Source organism: Durio zibethinus, chromosome 10 (genome assembly GCF_047325235.1).
Source record: "Durio zibethinus cultivar Kanyao isolate XHJ-2024 chromosome 10, ASM4732523v1, whole genome shotgun sequence".
Taxonomy (NCBI): domain Eukaryota; kingdom Viridiplantae; phylum Streptophyta; class Magnoliopsida; order Malvales; family Malvaceae; genus Durio; species Durio zibethinus.
In genome coordinates this window covers 10,650,770-10,672,958 of record NC_143171.1, presented here as the reverse complement: position 1 = coordinate 10,672,958, position 22,189 = coordinate 10,650,770, and the positions used below count along the sequence as shown (strand labels likewise).

The following is a 22,189-nucleotide window of genomic DNA, read 5'->3' as shown; positions in this document are numbered from 1 at the left end:
AGGGTTTGATTTTAGGTCTTGTTGGAATTTTTTTAGATTAATTTGTTTTTGGGTGTGGTTCTATTATGGAATTTGAGTTTTGAAGAACTTGGATCTTGATTTTCTAAATTTCGATTTGGTCGTTAAAGTGAAATTTTAAATTTGGGTCTTGGTTTAATTTTGGATTTTGAGGTGTTCTGGGTTTAGTTTGATTTTTTTGGTGGGTTTCACGATGATCAGAGAATTTTGACGATGGTTTCTAGGTTATTTCTTCATTGGTTTGAATATTTTGACTGCTGTTTGAAGTTTTCAATGCCGAAATTTAGAATTTAGTTGGCCGATTAAGTTTTTTGTTTGAAAGTCTAAAGAAAAGGTGGAGAGAATTCCTTTTAGAGCGAAAAAAGAGAAAAACCTTTTGAAAAAAAGACCAATTTTTTTGTTTTTATACACCAGTGAAATGACGCCATTTTGGATAAGCTCTAACCCACATGTGAACTCGACTACCCGTGTGTTGACCTGTATTCCAAACCCTATTCGATCCGATCCCAATTTTTTTTTTTTTTGTTTATTTTCTGCTATGAAATTTTTTTGTTTGACTTTTATTTTCTTATTTTATTTTTTTGTTTTGTTTTTTATATAATATTTTTATATTTGCATTTTAATATTTATTATGATTTTTTGAATTAATTTGGTAAGAAAAGAAAGAGAAAAAATAGTTTATTTTTGCATGATGTTTTTATGATTTTTTTTTTGTACTTATTTTTGTGTGAGTTTAATATATTTGCATGATTTTTTTGTTATATCTAATTGCATGTTTTCATATTTATTGTATGATCTATTAAATATATTTTACATAATTGCATGATTATATTTAATTTATGATAATTAATATTATTGCATAATAGTTTATTATTAGTGCATGATATATTATATTATTATTACATGATAATTTTTGTTTATTTTAATTGATTTTTTTCTTTCAAATTTAAAAAAAGGGTTTTCAAAAAAAAATATTTTTTAATCTTACCAAACTATTGGAAAATTTAAATATTGAATCAAGTCTTACCAAACTATTAGAGGACTTAATGAATTTTCTTGAAAAAATATTTTTTAAAATCCTACAAACATATTAGAGAATAATTTTTGACAAAAAATCTTATCAACATATTAGAAGATACTTCTAAAAATAAATTATTTTCATAAAAAAATAAAATTTCAATCCTACCAACATATTGGAGGATAATTTTCGACAAAAAATCTTACTAATATATTGAAAGATATTTTTAATAATAAAATTAAGTCTTACCAAACTATTAGAGGACTTAATGAATTTTCTTAAAAAAATATTTTTTAAAATCCTACAAACATATTAGAGAATAATTTTTGACAGAAAATCTTATCAACATATTAGAAGATACTTTTAAAAATAAATTATTTTCATAAACAAATAAAATTTCAATCCTACCAACATATTAGAGGATAATTTTCGACAAAAAATCTTACTAATATATTGAAAGATATTTCTGATAATAGACCATGTTTATAGAAATTCATAACCATAAGCAAAATTAAATGAATTCGATAATGGAACTTCTTCAATACGAAACACTAGTCTCCATAAATACTCATGAGATAAGAAAATTATCTTAAATTACTACCAAATTATTAGAGTAATTTTATAATCAATTTTCAATAATTAATTATTTGATAAAATTATAAAAATATTTTAAGATTTGATAACTTAAAATCAAACTACTACTACTACTATTATTATTATTATTATTATTATTATTGCTACTATAAAAGATGCAAAAGAAAATGAGTTTTTCTTAATTATTGCGTAAAAAGAGAAAATTTTTGCTTTATCACAAGTTGCCACAATGTTCAAAGAAAAGTTTTTAATTAATTAAAGAATTTTTAAATGATAAATTATTTATTATCATGTGAAATAATGATGTCAATAATTAATTTTATAATTCATTAAATATTTCATTTGACAATTAAAAAAAATACACTTGATCTAATCAATCAAAACTAAATATTCATAATGTGACTAATCAAAATTTATCTAAAGTCCCTTTAATTTATCTCTTAATGAAATTAAAATTTTTTATATAAATTTAAATTTTGACCAATCAAATTTCAAAGATTTATGAATCATTCAATCAAATTTCACTCATAATTCAATAGTCTTTATCTTTAATTAAACTGTAATTATTTAGAGATAAAATCAAAGATGTTGAATTCTTTTGAAACTCTCTCACCTAGCATCACCGATACTATAAATAGAGAGCTCATCATACCATTTGACAATTCTCTAGGGAAAGTTAAAAGTTTGCTGGTAAAGAGAATGCCAACGCTCTTATAGCTCTAAGAATGAAGATCTGAAGATTAAAAAGATAATTGTTGGAGAATGAACATCTAAAGATAAAAAAAATAATTCTTGAAGAATGAAGATCTAAAAAATCAAAGTCTTCAAAGCTCATACAAACTCAAGATGGAAGATTTAGAGAACAAAGTCTCTAAAATTTCAATAAACAAATCCAAGAAGAAAGATTTGAAGATCAAAACCCCAATATCCAAAAACTCTTAGATGGGAACGGAGTCCTTAGAAGGGAGCCAAATCTAAGAATTTTTAGATGGGAATTAAGTCCTTCGACAGGAACTAAGATCAAAGAATCTCTAAATGGGGATTAAATCCTTGACAAGGACTAAGATTAAAGAAGAACAAAATCTCTAGAATTTTGACGAACAAATTCAAAAAGGAAGATTTGAAGCTCAAAGCCTCAATATCCAAAAATCCTTAGATAGGAACCAAGTCCCTAGATGGGAGCCAAGATCCAAGAATCTTTAGATGGGAACCAAGTCTTTCAATGGGAACCAAGATCAAAGAATCTCTAAATAAGAATCAAGTCTCTCGATAAGAACTAAAAATGAAAGAATCTCTAGATGGGAACCAAAATCCAAGAATCCCTAGATGAGAACCAAGATTCAAGAATCACTCAACGGAAACCGAGATCCAAGAATGGGGAGCAAATTCAAAGATCTTAAGAAAATTGTAAAACTTGAGTCCATACTTCTTCAATTCAAGAATAAGTTTCAAAAACCCTTGAATAAAGTCCAAACTTCTTCGATTCAAGAACAAGTTTCAAATACCTTTAAATAAAGTCCAAAATTTCTTCAATTCAAGAATAAATTATAAAAAATCTTTAAAGTTTGTATTTCTTCAATTTAAGAACAAGTCATTAAAGATCCTTGAAGCGAAGTCCAAATCTCTCTAATTCAAAAACAAGTCATAAAGAAACTTAAAATGAAGTTCATATTCCTTCCGTTCAAGAGCAAGTCATCAAGATCCTTGAAGTGAATCATATTTATTCAATACAAGATCAAATCTTTCAAACCCTTAAAGTGAATTTCTATTGAAAAAAGGAATCAAATGATTTTATTTTTCTTTTTGGTTTTAAGAATATACAAAGATTGTACTTTACAAATCTAATAAATAAAATTATTATTTATTTCTAATTTTTTCTAATCTTATTTTTAATGCGAAATTTGTGTGTACAAGCTACAAGTGATATTATTTCATTGAACAATATATTGTTTTGCAAAGCAGGAAGCATGAAAGCAAAATCCTCTTACCTTAGTCTCCAATCTTGATAAAACAAAACAATGCTACTATTTTTTTTTTTTTGTTTCCAAAATAATTGAAGCGATGAATTCAAATATATGTATAGATTAGTAAAATGATGGATAGAAATAAAAGAAGTATAGAGTTGGGGATGAGAAGCTTTGGATAAATGAGAAAGGGAAGCAGGTGAGAGCTAAAACAAGTTGTTCAAGAAACAGAGAAATTGAAGACAACACTCCACCAACCCTCGGAAACTCTACCCTTTATTATTACCCAAATTGTCAAATCCAGTTGCCCTTCCTTCAACCCACATCTTCATCTTACATGTACATGCGCAATCGTCGTCCATGCTTCATTTATTCTTTCTTAACAAAGTATACAAGTAGTTTAATAAAAAAAAATAAAAATAAAAAACCCAATTATACAAGTAGTAGTTTGTAAACAAACAAATAAAGTAGCAAGTCTTTTAATAAGCTCATGTGTTTGTTTTTGGTACTTTTTTATATATACGATTAATTCTAAATACGATATAAAAAATTACGAAATTAATATGATTTATATGAATAATAATATAATAATTTTATATTTTATATAAAACAAAAAAAAAATGATAGGAACTGTCATATCTATTTATTAATGATATGGTAAGTACTTTTAGTAGTAGCAAAAATCAATTAGCAAAGCGAAGAAAGAGACGGTGAAACCGTAATTTAGTGGGAGTGTTTGTTGTAGGTTTAGAAAGGCCAATTTTGAATGTAAAAAAAGGCAAAAGAGAAAAAGGTTGGGTGGGGTGGGGAAGGCACAGCCGCTTCGTCGCATTGTTGTACTCAAAGCCACACAAATTAAGACGACTCTCTCTCTCTCTCTCTCTGCGCCTTCGCCCTTCCCCTGCCTTTTCTCCCCGAACTTAAGGTACTCAATCAAACCAACAAATCCTCTCCACCCCCCCCCCCCCCCCGCCTTCCCAAAAAAAAAAAATAGAAAAAGACAAATAAACTTCCGTTTTCTCATTAATTTTCTCAAAACAAACAGAGGTACCCCTCCCAAAAGAACAAAAAAGAAAAAAAAAAAAAAACAGTCTCCTTTGGAAAAGGGGCTTTGCAAGATTCAATGCAAAAACGTCATCGAAATCCAATCAAACAATAAACGACGAAAAGGGTGATCGAATCAGAGGTAAGAAGAGATGTCGCGTTCTTCATCATCAGGGTCGGAGAAAGATGACGAGGGAATCGACTCTTACAGGAAAGGAGGATATCATGCCGTCAGGATCGGCGATCCCTTTGCTGCTGGGCGTTACATCGCACAGAGGAAGCTGGGATGGGGTCAGTTCTCCACTGTATGGCTCGCTTACGATACTCAATCCTCTGTAAGTCCATTTGTTTCTCTGATTTCTTTACCATCATATTTATATACTAATATACATTCATACCCATCACTCATTGAATTGATGGGGTTTTCTTCAGCTTTGTGTATGATCTGGGTATTATTCATTTTGCACGATTTAATTTTGTTGATTCTGATTCTGACGCTTAATTGCTTAAGATCTTGGCTTTTTTATTCCATTTCGCCTTCTTTCGTATTCTTGTACTTATCACTTTTTCATACTTCCTCATGGATTCTTTCGGTTTAACCGTTACATATTCCGGGAACTATTCTGTTTTCGCTCTTTCCCTTTTAAGTAAGTTATATATATATATATATATATATATATATATATATATATATATAGTTATTCGTTTCACTTCTTTCTCTTTTCTGGGATCGGCGATTATATGAAATACTATAATCAGGGTGAATAAACCTTGAAATAAAAAAGAAAAAACTGATATGAATATAACATCATAATTTGTTTATACGTTGGCAAAACCTTTGCTCTTGATGAAATATTTACTTCCTTGACAATTGATCCTCATGTTTGAGGATACATTTGTTGCGTAATCATGGCACAACAACAATAACATTTAATATGAAAAAAAAATAAATATTTAAAAGGGCGTCCCTTTGTTCATGATAAAAGCCTTGTGGTTTCCAACTACTGAATTTTGTTATATTTGCAATTACTAAATCACCCAAAAAAGTAGTAATGCTTTTATTCTCTTATTTCTCCAGAATTGATTTTTCTGGAGTAGCATGCACGTTTGTAATATCTAACCTTTTTCTATATCAGAAATATGTTGCTCTAAAGATTCAGAAAAGTGCACAACAATTTGCTCAAGCTGCTCTTCATGAGATTGAAATTCTTTCATCTATTGCCGAATGTGAACACTCAAATTCCAAGTGTGTGGTGCGCCTGATTGATCACTTTAAGCACACTGGCCCCAACGGGCAACATATTTGCATGGTCCTTGAATTTCTTGGTGATAGCTTACTTCGATTAATCAGGTTTAACCGTTACAAAGGGATTGAATTGAATAAAGTTAGAGAGATATGCAAATGCATTTTGGTAGGTCTGGATTACTTGCATAGGGAACTTGGTATAGTCCACACTGACCTAAAACCTGAAAATATTCTTCTCTTTTCCACCATTGATCCTGCCAAGGATCCGGTTAGATCTGGTCTTACTCCAATTCTTGAAAGGCCTGAGGGAGGCACCCTAAATGGTGGATCTACCATGAACATCATTGAGAAAAAATTGAAAAGGAGGGCAAGAAGAGCAGTTGCGAATATATCTGTTAGAAGAGCTTCAATGGGAGGAGAAGCACCAAAATCTGCAAGATGTCTAGATGGGATTGATGTGAGGTGCAAGGTTGTGGACTTTGGAAATGCTTGTTGGGCTGACAAACAATTTGCAGAAGAAATTCAAACGAGGCAGTATAGAGCTCCTGAGGTCATACTTCGTTCTGGGTATTCCTTTTCCGTTGATATGTGGTCATTTGCTTGTACTGCCTTTGAGCTCGCTACTGGTGACATGATGTTTGCCCCTAAAAGTGGACAAGGATTTAGTGATGATGAGGTAGGCCTGTATATGCATCATGCTTTTGAAATGTTTTTAGAGCACATGCTGACTGCCTTATCCTTGTCCTATTTTTGCATGGTATGTGTTTAGAAATAGAGTAGAGAAAAGGCAAACAACAAAAAGAAGACATTCTTGACGTGTTATATTTTATTGACATAATGCCTGGTCAGGATCATTTTTGTTCTTCACCTATTTTATTTAGGCATTCTACATGCATTGCAGCAATGAGGGTAGAGTTTTTAACCTCCTTCCCCTCAGTTCCTTCCAGTGTCATTTGCTTTCTTTTCTCCTGGTTGTCATGCCAGAAAGGCAATAAAAAAGATGTGCTGAGTAGAACACAGGCCTGCATTATAATAATCCTGTTGTTATAAGGCAAATCAAATTAATTATTTATATGAAATGTTTTATGTTCTAAGAAAGTTGCTTCTTAATGAGATTTAATAATTGTCTTTGATTAGCATGAATATGCCAACTATTTTCTTTATTTATTTATGGGTTGTTATTCTAGGGACAATAACATGGTAAATCAAAAGAGAAAAGTACCACGGGGAATTAACTTTTTTTACTGGGTTGTTTCCAGGATCACCTTGCTCTTATGATGGAACTTCTTGGAAAGATGCCTCGAAAGGTAAAATTATTTCTGTATTATTGTCCTCTCTTATTTCTAAAATTATTTTGATGCACATTTCTTTTTTATGCTTCTGCGAGCAGATTGCCATTGGAGGAGCCCGATCAAAGGATTTTTTTGACAGGCATGGGGATCTGAAGAGGATTCGGAGGCTGAAGTTCTGGCCACTTGATCGATTGTTGGTGGATAAATACAAATTCTCCGAGAGTGATGCTCATGAATTTGCTGAGTTTCTTTGTCCTATTCTCGATTTTTCACCAGAGAAGCGACCAACTGCCCAGCAGTGTCTGCAGCACCCATGGCTCAGTCTCAGCAGCTCAGATCAGAATGAGATGCATGGTCAGCCTAACGTGGATGTTGGAATGAGCAACCTTCAGATCTAAGGTGGGCAAGTGAAGAAGGGATTAAAGATTGCGGCACAGCCGCACCATTTTCTTGCCCCTCCCTCCACCTGTACAAGTATTCATTATGTTGGTTATTTTTCTTTTTTTTTTATAATTGGTTTGTGACATTTTAAATAAGATTTATTTTTTGATTAATGATTAACGAAATGTAAAGTAATAACTATTGTGAGGAAATGACATGGGCAAAAGGAGTTCAACTGCGATGACAGAAGCAGGCGTTACTTGTCTTATATAGGGAATCTCTTCAAATTTTTTTCAGTTAATGCTTACAAATCATGACTGATAGTAACACCATAATCAAGTAACGGTGATCCTGCTATTCTGCAGGGAAGTTTGATTAGCTTTGAATCACGTGCAATAGTTGAATCCTTTTTCTACCATTTTATGTTGTCATCATGCCGTTTAGAAAGATATATCTGGCAGTGGCTGAATGCTTTGTGTTTTTGGCTAAGTGGTGATTCTTGTACTAGTCAAATATTACTTGCTACGTACTAGTCAAATATTACTTGCTACCTAATACAAATCAAGAGACTGAAATAAAAGTATCGGCCTCAGCCATTGGCTAGATATAGGTGCCAAGAGCTATAAGAATACTGGGCTGCTGGCTGCCTACTGTCGCCTATTAAACTTGTGAGTTGTGAGTGCTTTTCAACATCTCTTTTGCAGAGCTCCTGTTCCTCCATTGGTTTAGCTGTCACTGGCGTTGTATTTGAAATCAAGGTACAAATAAAATATTTCGATTACTGAATAGATTGGAGGCTGCCACTATCAATTTGTACGACAGTTGGACTAATGTATGCTGATGAGGGCTGCGGCTGCAACTAACTTCGGGGAATTCAAGCGAGGTATCATCACATTCATATTCCTCTGGACGGCTGCCAAGCTCCTTGGAGCATTGGGCCTGGTTTTTAAAACTTGATGCTCTCGCTTCTGTAATAAAGGTTTTTGTTTTAGGATGCATTATGCTTCGTTTAGGCTGCGATTATCCTCATCACGCATTTGATTTGGTCAAGTGGTAGGTGGGACTGGTCCCGCTCATTTAACATCAACCAATTAACGGATAACCAAGAAATCAAATGCCTTGCCTTCTTTTCTAACAATTTTGTGCTAAAACCATTCTTCTGCCATCTGTTCTGGCGGCTCTGGGTTAAAATTAAGATTAGATTTGGATTGCGAGTAAAAGTCACAAACAGCCCTTTTTCTTTTCGTTTTTGGGTCCCTCAGATTTGCAGTAAAGGTTCAAGAACAAGACAACCCTTTCCAGCAGGGCAATCTAGTTTCTTGCACCCTATAGTTAGTAACAATATCAACCGTTTCCTTGCTCTGAACTGCACATGATCACAGGTGGTTCCTAAATATGAAACGTGAATGACAGTTTTCAAGCTTGGGTTTTTGTCCGATTTACTTCATTTATTTATCAGTGAACGTGGATCCTGATGCTGCATGTTTAATCCTCTTTCACCAAAAAATTAAAATAAAAAACTTATGGCCATAAAAATATCTTCCATATCAGTCTATAGCACTTCAGAATAAGGGGAAGGGCATTGCTTTTAATGGAGTCCCTCTTGAATCTTCTCAATTGGTTGCCTTCTCTTATTAGTAACTACAGAATTTCGTGCCAAAGCCAAAATGAAAATTGTAGTTCAAATGATTTCAAAATTCAGTTTCTTGGTAGAAATTGATAATTTAAAGATGTTCTTCACTTTGGATCCAGAAAATTTGCAGAGAACCTCCTGAACGCTAATTGACACCATCACTGATCAAAATTTTTTTGCTGAAATAGTAAAAAAAATTTACTTGAATTTTATTTGTTGATATCATTTCTTTCCTGATTAGTGACAATCGACAAAAATTATGAAAATTATTCCTAGAAAATACAATACAATACAATACAAAAGTGACATTGCAAATCAACCAAATTGCTCCAGCTGGAAGCATGTGCATAGATGACATGTAAAATCTCGAAAATTTAGAATTTAGCCAGCCCCTTAAGTTTGATAACAAGGTGTATCTGCTCTTCTTGTATTGGGATGGAAAAGTGTACCAAGACGGAGGCAGAGTCTCCTCCCATGCAAACTCGCATATATCATGGAGTTTATGCAGCGTACTCGACTATTAACATACCTACACCGATAATTGAAGGGCTACTTCTTTTTCTCTACCTATAGAGAACTTTTAAGCAAATATCATTCTGCAACTTTGTTAAAACTTAAAACACTTGATAATCGCAGAATGGCCTGAAGCAGAGTATTATGAATGCCATTAACGACAAGGCACTTCTATCTCTGAATAAAACCAATCACAAAAAAGAAGCACGACATTGCTACAGTCCAGCAAGTGTTGAATAAAGGAGAATAAAATAATGAATCAACTGCTGAAAAAAAACAATACCAAAGGCATTAAAGTTTTAGTACATCTAGGATCACCCCAGAAAGCAGGATGAATATGCAAAAAATTAACAAGGAACCATCTAAATTTATTGCATTCCTTTTTATCTCAACTTCAAATATTGCTGTCATTTTATACAGCAAGCACTATTAGTAAAGTGTAGGGGCAAGCAATTGAACATTCAAATATACATTCTGTCAATTCAACTTCCTTACAAAACCAAAGATGTGCCAAAAGATAAATGAAATAAAGTCATTTCTGTAAAAAGAGAATTGCGAATCCTAACTCAGCTATTAGCTTCTATCATTGAAGCCACCTGCTATAAGAACAGAACTGAACATTATGATTGCATGACTTAGTTTTGTTTGATACATGCAGGGGCCTTGAAATCCTGGCATTTCCACATAGGCGTACCTTCAATTGAAATAGCATCATCAGCAGAGGACTCCAGAGAAAACAAGGGCTTAACAGCAGCCATTGGATTACCCATGTTCTTTTCCGTCAATGGAGAGCTCTTAGTAATCATCTCTTCCTTGGGATTCACTCGATCCCTATAGGAACAAATGCTTAAGGGCAACTTCTTTAGCTTCACTCTTCCCCTCTTTTTACCAGGAGAATACGCATCTTCACAAGCTTTTTCCTTTGAATTGCTTGAGTCCGCTCCACCACTATCCAATTCCGACTGCCCAGATTTTTTGTATTTGGCTCCCTTTGCCTCTGCTTTAACAGACTCCTTAATGGAATCATCAGAATCAATTTCGCCTTCTCTTGTACCTCCATTGCATATAGAAGAAGGGCTTCCTCCCAACACAATACCTGCGTTGGAAACCTTTGTTTTCTCAAGAGTTGCCAAGCTCTTAGGCCTTTTATGTTTATGACCTCTCCATTCAGATGTTGGTGAATTCTTTGAGATCCTTGGAGAACTGTTGATTGCCTGGTGCAATCTACGGGCTAACTCTTCATCCGTCCTAGAATTCTCAATCGGTTGGTGTTTTTTGTATAAAAGTTGAACTGGGACATGCTTCTTGAACTTATTCTTTTTTAGGTATCTATCCTTACTAACTGTGTCTTCAGAAAATGTTGCTACCATGTCCAAAGCACTCTTAGCTGCAGCAACAGCTTTAGCTGCAATTACAGCCTTCTCTTCTGCAGCAGCTCTGGCGGCCTCTGCAGCCTTAGCAGCAGCAATAGCCGCTACTCTCGAGCCCTCCAAAATCTCCTCAGGCGAAAGATTTGGGTTATTGTAATGGGAACTCAATAAATTATTAAGACGAGTATTAACATCACTTGAAGAAGTAGGAGGTGAGGTTGAAGGTGAAGGTGAAGGTGAAGGTGAAGGTGAAGGTGACGGAGGAGATGAGGAGGAAGAAACAACAGTTGGCTGATCTGAAGCACCATTTGCATTTGAAGCCTTTTTCTTAAATCCTGCTAGCAGGCGCTTCCGAGGAGGCAGAAGTACATCGGCATCCAAGTGATTGATGTCACAAATGTTAGCCTCCATTAAGTATTCCTTTTCCAATTTATTAAAATCTGAAACACCAATGCAGGAGTAATTCTCTACATGGATGGTGGCTGTAGATGAATAAGACACAACATTTATCTAAATGAAAAATTCTCTACATGGATAATCCAACCGCTCCAATTACATCCACTCTAAAACATCAATAATCATATATTCAGTGTTAAATGGTAAAAAAAAAAAAAAAAAAAAAAAACCAAAGGAAAGTCTAAATTCTAAGGCAAAATAATAAATAATAAAATCTCAGAAAACCAAGCAACTTCAGAAAAACGTATAGATTTGAGAAGTAGTATAAATTCAAGCGATTTTAATAGATGAATCGGAAATGAAAGATGTTTCATTCGTTGAAAATGAAAAAAAGAACGCAAATCTGGAAACCCTAACTACAGATTCTGTTGTATCATAATTTTCCGGTAAAACCAATGGATAGAAAGTCAAGAAAATGATGATCATGCAATGAAAATGAATACCCAAGTTGAAGAATTTGACGGAATAGATGGTATCATATCGGAAAACAATGAAAGCAACAAAGTTTAAGAGGAGAACGATGACAGCAATGGCAGAAAACATAAATTCGGGGATTGATAAGAGAGAATTATAGGAAAGCAAACGTAACGTGAAGCAATAATGCGAAGCAGAAGGTTTGATTGAATGAAAATATTTGATGTAATCTTGTAAATGAAAGCAGAGGGAATTAAAAAGGTTGGATTTTGATTCAATACCTGATCATTTATCCGGGCGTTGATTGGTGTGCCAGAGAAACAAAGAGTTTTCTTTTCCTTTTTTTGGATTGCAAAGGAAATTAGGGTTTTTTTTTTTTGGTTTTTTTTATATAGGTATATTTTTGTGTTGGTTTTGAAGATGTGAGAAAGAGAGAGATAAAGGGTGGGGTGGGGAAGAAATCCAGAGTTGTGGAAGGAAAAAGCGTAAATTTCACCTCCACCTCTGTGATTTGTAAATTTTTCACATGTTCTTTTGTAAATTTTTTTTTCCCATAGTTCACTTCTACTACTAAAAAATTTAACGAAATTAAAAAATAATTTTATAGTTTTATTAATTCTCTTTGATTTTTAATGTTGTTACTTCTATTAATAACAGAAATGAATCATAAAATTATAAGTGAAAAAAAATTTTCATAAAAAATATAAAGACAAAACTTATTCTTCTTATTGCTATTTTTGTATTTTGTCCTCTACTCAAATTATTTTCAAACAACCTCATAATATAAAAAATGATAAAAATCAAAATTAAAATTTTAAATTTATTAAATATTAATTTTTAAAATAATTATGTAAATTAATTAAATTAAATTTTTTATTTTATATTATTGCAAATCTGCTATCCTTAGACCTACTCATATTCCATGTTGATGCAGTGCTAACTACAGTGGACTTCATTATTCTTTAAACTCTTTTTCTTTTTTTTTTTTACCGCAGCAACTTAAAATTATTTATATATTCTCCAACAAATTAATTAGATTTATGAATGGATGGCATTGGCTGGCAAAACTTCAGATCTTCTATCCAAAGAAAAGATCATACCAATGTTGTAAAAAATGTCACGTAATTTGTTTCATGAATTTTTTTTTTTTATCATTGATTGCGACAAGTGAATTTTTTAGTATTATAAATTGCGTGTTACACGTGTAGCAGCCCACAACCAAAGTGAAAGCTCCGCATGACTGATCCGAGTCATTACCCGCTAACCAATTGCCACCTCAACCCCCACCCCGGTCCTTTGGCTTAACACTTAACAACTTCACACGTCCCCCGCACGTTAGCATTCTCCTGTTCTGTCCTGTCCCGTCCCACCTTTTCCCATGGCTGCCGAGGCTGAGAAAGATACCGGCGATTTCCTGAACCATAAACCCTAACGACTTTTTAATAACTTCTCAGCTCAGTTAAGTAATCAAAATCAAATTAATGTAGCTTCTCTATGTTTGTTTTTCTCCGCAATCAAACAGGTTTCTTTTTGTCTTTCGAAACCTTATTTTTCCTTTTAGGATTCCTGAGGCACTCTTCTTCTTCTTCTTGTTGAATTTAAAGCGGAAAATTTTATAAAAAGTAGTAGAAAAAATTTTTAGGATTGGATTTGATGCGTAAATTTGAGTAGTAATCTGTCACATAATTAGGTTAGGGTAGTAATGGGGAGCATAAAGCCCTTGCCAGAGACTGTTCGTAGTAGGGTGCGTTCTGCCATTATATTATTTGACCTCACTAGAGTTGTGGAGGAGCTCATTTTCAACAGCCTGGATGCTGCTGCTTCTAAGGTCTTCATTTTCCACAACTAACTACTCATAAACAATCCACAAGTCTTTTTTTTTTTTTTTTTTTTGCCCTAAAACAAGGACTCCGTGTTAAGAGTGCTGGTTTCTTTATTGTTTCAGGTATCAGTCTTTGTAAGCGTCGGGAGCAGCTATGTTAAAGTGGTGGATGATGGTAACACTATCATGCCTTTCTTTGCTAAAACTTTCAACCATATACCACATCCATCCACATTGCATGCCTTAATTTGCCTTGCTTATATGCTTTCAGGATCTGGTATATCTCGGGATGGATTGGTGTCACTGGGAGAAAGATATGGTCAGCTACATAATAGACTTGTTCATTCGTCCTTTTATTTCCCGTATTTTCCCTGATGGATCTGAATTTGCTATTTCAAAAACTCACAATGCTTGCTTCCATTCTCATTTTGCATTGCCAGTAACATCAAAGCTTTATCATCTGGATGATTTGGATTCTGCCAGCCGGAGCTTTGGCTTTCGGGGAGAAGCTCTAGCTTCTATATCTGATGTAGCTCTGGTGGAAATAGTAACAAAAGCTTATGGAAAGCCAAATGGATACCGCAAGGTCATTAAGGTATCTACAGTTACTATGTTGTGATAAAAAAATTTTTTTTCTTTTTCGCTATTCATTTTGAGTTGGACTGCAATTCCTTGGTTCTTTTCTTTGCAGGGATCCAAGTGTTTGTATCTTGGAATTGATGATGATCGGAAAGACGTGGGTACAACAGGTAGGACATTCTTCTGGCCTCTGCCTCTGTGCGTTGTTACTTTACTAGAAGATCTATTCATTCCTTTTAATGTTGAAATCCCTCTGCGTGATGCGTGATAGAGAGATGTCTTCACCTTACTTTCTAAAAGCATTTGGTGTTTAGCCTGAAAAGAGCAGAAACAATTCTAGCTTTGAAGTTACAAAACAAATTAAAGATCAGTTAGGTAATCATAAGTATTACTAGATGACTCTGATATCTGATGGCTGCAAAAGCACTCAAAATCTCACCTATTTGAATTTGGCAAAATAGAGAATGGTAAAGCTTCTTGTGATTTTCCCCTTTTTTAATTCCCCCCAAAGAAAATTAGAAGAAAAGGAAAAAAACAAGTCCTTTTTCTCCCTTCAAATTTTCTTTTCTTCATTGACTAATGACCTGATTCCATGCAGTTGTTGTGCGTGATTTATTTTACAACCAACCTGTTCGGAAGAAACATATGCAATCCAGGTTTGTCTTTTTAATGTCCATTTTATGGTTTCCTTCATAATTTTAGTATATTTTATGAAACTAGCTTTTGTTTGCACCTTGTGAAATGATTATTGTACACACATGTTCTACACTGAATTGATGTACCTTTGACTTGAATGCTGAATTTGAAGCCCTAAGAAGGTGTTACACTCTGTTAAAAAGTGTATATTCCGAATTGCCCTTGTGCACCCCATGGTTTACTTCAATGTTATTGATATTGAAAGGTATGTTCTTGTCAAATTTCTTAGTTGGAGCTCTATGATTCCTATTCCTTTTCTGTTTTTAATTTTATTCATTTGTTGAATTAAGTGAGGATGAGCTTCTCAGTACACATCCTTCCTCTTCTCCTTTGTCACTTTTGATGAGTGGTTTCGGGATTGAGGACTCTTCCTGTCTGCAAAAGCTGAATGCCAATGATGGTTCCATCGAGCTTTCAGGCCTCATATCTAGTCCCAGTGGCAGTTTTGCTTTTAAGGTAGAATACTTTATTTTGATTAACTAAATAAGTATCTTCATAATTTTTATCTTATAGATCCATTTTTATGATATTCTGTTCTTTTCTGTCAGGCCTTTCAATATGTCTGTATCCACTGAATATCTGAGATCAATGATAGGTTAGTCAATATGAAGATATTGTATATCATAAATGAGGTTTTGGACCTTTACTATGTCAGATATCAATTCAAGGTTTGTCTGCAAGAGTCCCATTCATAAGTTGCTGAACAGCTTGGCTACTAGTTTTGAGTCTTTAGATCCAGAGAAGGCTAATAACTGGACCAAGAAAGGAAAAAGGAGTAGATCTCAAGTGTTTCCATCCTACATAGTGAATGTTACTTGCCCTCCATCTTTCTATGATTTAACTTTTGAACCATCAAAGACATATGTTGAATTCAAGGTAATATTTAGTCTAACTACGAACTGTGATTTAGTTTGCATTTGTATTTGTTTGTGTTGTAATACTAAAGGCATTTTGTTTTAAGGAGGAACCTTGTATGTCATCCAGTTCAAAATCATGTTTATTACAAACATTTGAAATCTACTTTAAGCCTTTTTCATGACATCAGAAACTGGGGATTGCATGTTTCTAGTGCCTAGAAGTAGGGGCAGAATACCCATACTGCTTTGTGTAATAGACGACAGGGTGTATGGTGATGAACTCTGCACTTAAATTACACATACTTTACCTTCTCTTTGGGCATACTCTACGCTTTCAATTGTTGTAGGATTGAAACATTATTAATTTGTGTGGTTTCTTTTAAAAGCTCATCTGTGTAATGCCATAATTCAACTTTCACATATTTAATTCACAGTTATGATGAGTTTTAGTAATTTTTATGGTAATATTACATGTTGGAGTATTAGGAACTTCAGAAGGTTGTTAATTGAGCAGCAAGTGATCTAACACTTTGCTCCTTGTTGCTGTCTTGTCAGGATTGGGAGCCTATACTTACCTTAATTGAGAGGGCAATTCAACACCTCTGGAGGAAAAATATTAGTTATGGTAGACTCTCCTCCATACAAACTGCTTATTATGGGTGTATTTTATAATGACTTCTTAAACCATCAATTCTTAGTTTGTTTCTTATCAAATCCTTAACTCATGTAGCTGATGGACTAGGATAAGCTGAAACCTTGAAGGAAGATGACAGTATCTTATACATTGCAGAAGTTTTCCTTCCATATGTTATTTGCGAAACATTTTGACGTTGATGTGAATGAATTTATCCAATTATGCACTCACCAAAAGTCTTTCACAATGCTATCTCTCTGACATGCTTCATGTATATTTTAACATTTTCTTCTGCAGATTTTTTTGATGAAGCACCATCTGCAGACTTGGAATTTGCAATAAGGAACAGGACTAAAAAGTATCAGCCATCTTCTCCATTAGAGAAGCTAACCATAGATCCTTTATCTCTAATGGACCATGAAGATATTCCATTTGAGGAGTCCCATGAGAATAATGCACAATTTGAAGATCAACAAAATGATACGGAATTTGTTCATTGGACAGACTATTCTTTTCAAAGTTGGGACAACTCCGTTGCCAAAGGCACATCCTTGGTAAACCAAAGGAGTGATTGTCATCTTTGGACATCTGATAAAAATTTTTTAGCAGAAAATTACTTCTATGAAAATAGATTCACTGCTTCAGGAAGATCAAACTGTCATGTAAACGACAATAGTATAAGTTCAAAGTTAGGTAATGCATCCCTTAAGGTTGAGAGTGGTGTGACCAATGGAACAGCTAGGGGTGTTTTTCCTTTTGATTATCATGAACATTGCAATGACTCACAGTTTGGAAAGAATGTCAGCAAGCCTTTTATGCAAAGTTGCTGCTCCCAAAGAAACTGGTCACTTGACAGGGAGTTGGTTGAAATCGATGCAGGAATTGAATCACCAAATGATAGCTTTAAGACCAAAAAGACGCAGGTGTGCTCAAATGAAAGGTTCAATGCGCTGGATATTGATTTCAGTGACCGGATATTTGATCACCTTACAAGGACCATGTGGCAGGATGGAGAATCATGTGGTCAATTCTATCCCAAACTTGTAAGAAAATGTGGTATTCCTAGAGATTGGGATGTTCTAACAAGAGCTTCTGCAAAGTTGTTCTTGTCATCTGGAAGTGATCTTTCTGTTGAAGAGATTGACCTTCCATCTGATTTGGTCACAGTAGCGGAAAACTCTGGCTCTGATCATCAGTCCTTAAGTACTGAATGGTGGTCAGGAACCTCAAATCCCTTTGAGGAATTTGGTTATAAAAGTGCAACTGAAGGGAGCTTCAGATCTGAAGAAAGGGCTCAATTTGGGCATTTCTCTGATGGTGAAGACAAGGACTATCAATTTTGTTTTGATCTAATCTCAAGGAGCTCCAACCAAGAAAAATGCATCTGTGATTGCCCAAACAAAGGACTAGAAGTTGACTATACCAAATCTTATAGAGATTTTCGTAAATTCCTTCGACAATACAATCTAAATCATAAATTTTCTCCAGAACATTCAAATGTAGTAATTGAAGAGAGAGATCGGTTGTGTCCATACTCAAGTATTAATGAACATAAAAGACAAAGAGATTGGTTTCAATATCAAGATTTTGGACAAAATCCTATTCCCAAAGAAAGATCCAGAAGAAGCCAGTCAGCTCCTCCATTTTACAGCCACAAGAGGAGGTTTATCTCCTTACATCAGTGTTTGCTGACAGCATCAGGGGAATCCACTTCTAATGAAGTCCATGGTCTATGTACTTCTTTAGGTGGTCTTTGTGAAGTACATTTCAGTTCAAAGGACTGGTTGATAATGTAGTATAACTAATGTCTGTGAATTTTGCAGAGACTGGTGAGAAGAAGGCTCCACGGCAATCTTCTGGTGTGGACAATCAACGTTTAGAACCAAGTTTTGGAAAGAATGGGTACTGCAATTTTGATATCTCCTTAAAGAATTTAAGTTGATGTTGCAGCTGAAGCTTAATTTTTCTCATTTTCTTTATTGGGTGATCACTTTGGCTTGATACAGATCAAATATGAAAAACAAGCCAGATATGGTGTTTGGCACTATAGTTCAAAAATGTGAAGACATTGAACAACCTGATTGCCCAGAGGGTCCTGAACCTCTTCCAGTGCAAGGTAATTCTGTTCTTTCACTAGAACTTATGCTTGTATTCGAGTGTAAGGTCTTATAGCACAACTGATACTGATTTGGTTGTGTGGTTGAACTTGAAGAGGATGACAGCTTAGCAACATTGTAATAGATTAACAGACATGGAATGCACAATTCTTTTTTGGTGAAAACTTGCTTAATTGCCAAACAAGGGAAAACTGCACGTACTGCTCAACAGATTAACAGCCCTTGTTTTATTCTGCCATCTTTCAGTATTTACCTCAAAGGGAAATCAGGATCCCTCAAATTCTGGAACCAAATGGCGGAATGGTTTGGTACAGAGCACAGTTGGGTATTTTTGCAATTTTAATCAATTATATTTGCTGCTGATGAGTTTTCAGCTGCAGATATGTTCACTAGTGGTCAATAATATTTACTCTATAATTACTGCAGGGCAACTGCAAATTATGTGATATTGACAACAAAGATAATTTACTTGACATCACTTCTGGAGTCCTTTATCTTGCCACTGACTCATTGGTTCCTAAATCTATCAATAAAAAGTGTCTCAGAGATGCCAACATTCTGCAACAAATTGATAAAAAATTTATCCCAGTTGTAGCTGGTGGAACACTTGCTATTATTGATCAGGTCCATTACCTGCATTTTTTATATTCCTTGAACGATACTCTTTTCTTAGCATGCATTTTCTTTAATTATTGCAATGTAGGTTTCTTGCTGGAAAATGGTACCTTTAGTTCATGTATGTAGTACAAAATGACCTCATATAGGTTCTTGGATTTACCATTTATCAGATGGTGATGTTCAAAAGATATAGTGGTTCCTTAAGGAACATCTGACTAAATAGAGAGAAAGGGAAGTCAATTAATCATGATGAAGATCATTTGAATATACTGATCTTAGAAAGAGACGGATTAATCATGGCTAGAGTTAGATGAAATACTTTACTTGATTAGAACAACTTCGCTGCAATAATCATTCTTAAGTTTGTGAAAGATCGTAATAATACATACAGTAATCCATGTATTTGATGCCTATAGAACAAGTACAGGACATGTTATATGCTGATTTGGACATACATATAACAACATTAACATACAGACCCACATAAATGTTATTGAAATTTTGGCAGTGTGATTTTTCTCGTGTTATTGTTCTTTTCGCAGCATGCTGCAGATGAAAGAATTCGACTAGAAGAACTTCGTCAAAAGGTAAAAATATTCTCAACTTCAAATTTTGTGGAAGTAGTGATTTTGCTTCTAATTTGACAAGTTGAAAACTAGGTTTTATCTGGGGAAGGGAAGACAATCACCTATTTGGATACAGAGCAAGGGCTGGTATGTTTTGTTTGATGCTATATGAAGCTTTACTATGGTACCTTGGCAATGCTTGTGATTTTTCTGATTCCGTGGTTAACTTATTAGCTGTCAAATAACAGATCCTGCCAGAGATTGGGTATCAATTACTGCACAATTATTCTGAGCAAATAAGAAATTGGGGTTGGATCTGTAACATTCACACCCAAGATTCAAGGCCCTTCAAGAAGTACTTTCTGTTCCCCTTTCTCGAAAAATTGTGCTCACATATTTGTGTGTTGTAAATAATCCTAGATTTGGATTGGTGGCAAAAACATTGTTCAAAGATGCATGTGTGTTATGCTGTAACAATGTTTGACATGAGTTTCACCATTATGCGAATCATTCTTTAATGTTCATCTATTGTCTTATGATATTCATTGCTATTATTCTTATTAATTTTCCTGATTTTGCTTCATAAATTCAATTACCGTGCAGGAATTTGAACCTCGTTCATCGTGAGCCACCAGTTGTCATACTTCTTGCAGTTAAGCTCGATTACATTTCTAATTTATTTTCATGGAGGCAAACCAGCCCCCCACCATCACTTTTTTTTTTGCTTATGCCTTTTTGTAAGTTCGAGGATGTTGGGTCAAAATTATCTGTTTTGTCCTTTTTTGAAGGCAAAAGTCGGAAACTCATTCCTTGAAATATTTTCCTTATCTTTGTTTGCTTATGGTGCAATTTCAAGCTGCCTTTTCTGTTCTTGCCAACTTTGATGTTGATAAAATTTTATATGGATAACATGCAGGTACCCTGCATTTTAGGTGTCAGTTTATCTGATGTTGATCTCTTAGAATTTCTTCACCAGGTAATACATGGTTCATTACTTATTACAACTTTTCCATCCTACTTCCCTCTTCCATTTTACTTGGTGGCGAAGCTATTTAATTTCTAACTGTAGTTTGTATTTTATAATAAGTAGCTTGCTGAGACAGATGGATCATCAACAATGCCCCCATCAATTAGTCGAATTCTTAATTTCAAAGCGTGCAGAGGTATATGCCTAATCTCATATCCTAGTGGCATGTTTGGGAATCAAATTCGAAACTTATCCGTGTCAGAAGAAATGTAACACTTTATATAGTACATGGTTACAATGACTAGTGCAATAATTATCTAAGCAAATATGCACCAATGATAGGTCAATTGAGACTTCTCTAGTGTAGCTGTAGAGGTATCTATGAGTCTTTACAGTCTTACATCTATTTTAGAGTTCCATCTAGTTGTCTACTTGCATAGCCTTCATTAATATAGTTTATCATTAGAACTTGTGCATTGATATCTTGTCCTTCATTACAAGTTGTTTAACTTGAGTACCTTCATGTCGCGCTTTCATTGTTAAGGTGCAATTATGTTTGGAGACTCCTTGCTACCTTCAGAATGTTCCTTAATTGTGGAAGAGCTAAAGCAGACCTCCCTGTGCTTCCAAGTGAGTTAAAAATATAATGTAGCAAGATATTTTGCTGATTTGACTGCTGGCATTTTGTACGTGTGATGCATTTACACATATGAGAGAGAGAGAGAGAGAGAGAGAGAGAGAGGTACTCTTGCTGCCTTGCTGAATAACTGAAAACTTTGTCCTGCAGTGTGCTCATGGGCGACCAACTACTGTCCCGATTGTGAATTTGGAGGCATTGCATAGGCAGGTAGCCAAGATGCAAGTGAAGGATGATGATCCAAGGGAGTTGTGGCGTGGGCTATGTCGACATAGAGTCAGCCTTGAACGAGCCAACTTGCGCTTAAATGCAGCAGGAGGTTAGCTCATTGAACGAAGTTGTGGCAAGTGACAATCCACATTATAATAAACTTGTCTAAATGTGATTCGAGCGAGTGTTGGACTCTACTTCCCTGATTTCGTGCCTGCGAGAAGTTAGCATCGATGAGAAGCCAAATTGCTTTCACAGAAGCAGTGTCATTGGATTGTTGACCAATTCCTTGTATGATCATTCTTTTTCTTTTTTCCTTTTAATAAAAACAATGGGTGCAATGAATCATTTTTTTCTCTGATGTATTCTGACCTCATATGGTAGTATTAATCAATTGGCTATTGGTGCTGAACTATACTATTTGATAGGGGGTGTATATACTGAAAGCAGTAACTTTTCCATCCATTAAAAATTTCGAAATGAACCAGCAATCCGGCATTAAGGAAACTTTGGTCTTAACATCTGAGCATTTCCGTTCAGTTT

General features: G+C 34.4%; 3 protein-coding genes across 12 annotated transcripts; 2 read left to right on the top strand and 1 right to left on the bottom strand.

Annotated features, from left to right (window-relative positions):
- Positions 1–4,239: 4,239 nt before the first annotated feature.
- Positions 4,240–7,825, top strand: LOC111293476 (Protein kinase superfamily protein). The gene is made up of 4 exons (XM_022886210.2): positions 4,240–4,973; positions 5,775–6,560; positions 7,144–7,191; positions 7,275–7,825. Exons 1-4 carry the CDS (start codon positions 4,791–4,793, stop codon positions 7,572–7,574), a joined length of 1,317 nt encoding a protein of 438 aa, XP_022741945.2. The 5' UTR covers positions 4,240–4,790; the 3' UTR covers positions 7,575–7,825.
- A 2,576-nt stretch (positions 7,826–10,401) lies between these two features.
- Positions 10,402–12,363, bottom strand: LOC111293478 (PHD finger-like protein). Its single transcript, XM_022886213.2, is given in 3 exon segments — positions 10,402–10,590; positions 10,593–11,555; positions 12,225–12,363. Coding segments are annotated over 2 exon segments (948 nt in total). The 5' UTR covers positions 11,485–11,555; positions 12,225–12,363; the 3' UTR covers positions 10,402–10,534.
- Positions 12,364–13,275: 912 nt separating this feature from the next.
- Positions 13,276–22,058, top strand: MLH3 (MUTL protein homolog 3). Of its 10 annotated transcripts, none has more exons than XM_089766778.1 (25): positions 13,276–13,401; positions 13,634–13,771; positions 13,889–13,940; positions 14,037–14,084; positions 14,206–14,360; positions 14,457–14,514; positions 14,943–15,000; positions 15,153–15,245; positions 15,331–15,496; positions 15,589–15,604; positions 15,696–15,916; positions 16,453–16,522; positions 16,829–18,277; positions 18,355–18,433; positions 18,538–18,647; positions 18,895–18,968; positions 19,075–19,272; positions 19,809–19,853; positions 19,926–19,979; positions 20,081–20,187; positions 20,436–20,484; positions 20,749–20,808; positions 20,923–20,995; positions 21,344–21,429; positions 21,587–22,058. In XM_089766778.1, exons 2-25 carry the CDS (start codon positions 13,646–13,648, stop codon positions 21,758–21,760), a joined length of 3,621 nt encoding a protein of 1,206 aa, XP_089622904.1. In that variant the 5' UTR covers positions 13,276–13,401; positions 13,634–13,645; the 3' UTR covers positions 21,761–22,058. The 10 variants fall into 10 exon arrangements, 8 of the variants coding, with proteins under 8 accessions (XP_089622904.1, XP_089622905.1, XP_089622910.1 ...); XM_089766779.1 differs by having other exon boundaries at positions 13,276–13,465; XR_016345759.1 differs by having other exon boundaries at positions 13,276–13,771; positions 20,067–20,187.
- Positions 22,059–22,189: the final 131 nt, after the last annotated feature.

Excerpts from the sequence above, each read along its gene's own strand:
- LOC111293476 (XM_022886210.2), top strand. The coding sequence starts at position 4,791 with ATGTCGCGTTCTTCATCATCAGGGTCGGAGAAAGATGACGAGGGAATC. Across the intron at positions 4,974-5,774 it reads CTTACGATACTCAATCCTCT|AAATATGTTGCTCTAAAGAT; the intron begins GTAAGTCCATTT and ends TTTCTATATCAG. Across the intron at positions 7,192-7,274 it reads TTGGAAAGATGCCTCGAAAG|ATTGCCATTGGAGGAGCCCG; the intron begins GTAAAATTATTT and ends TTCTGCGAGCAG.
- MLH3 (XM_089766778.1), top strand. The coding sequence starts at position 13,646 with ATGGGGAGCATAAAGCCCTTGCCAGAGACTGTTCGTAGTAGGGTGCGT. Across the intron at positions 15,246-15,330 it reads AATGTTATTGATATTGAAAG|TGAGGATGAGCTTCTCAGTA; the intron begins GTATGTTCTTGT and ends TGTTGAATTAAG. Across the intron at positions 19,980-20,080 it reads TGGATACAGAGCAAGGGCTG|ATCCTGCCAGAGATTGGGTA; the intron begins GTATGTTTTGTT and ends GTCAAATAACAG.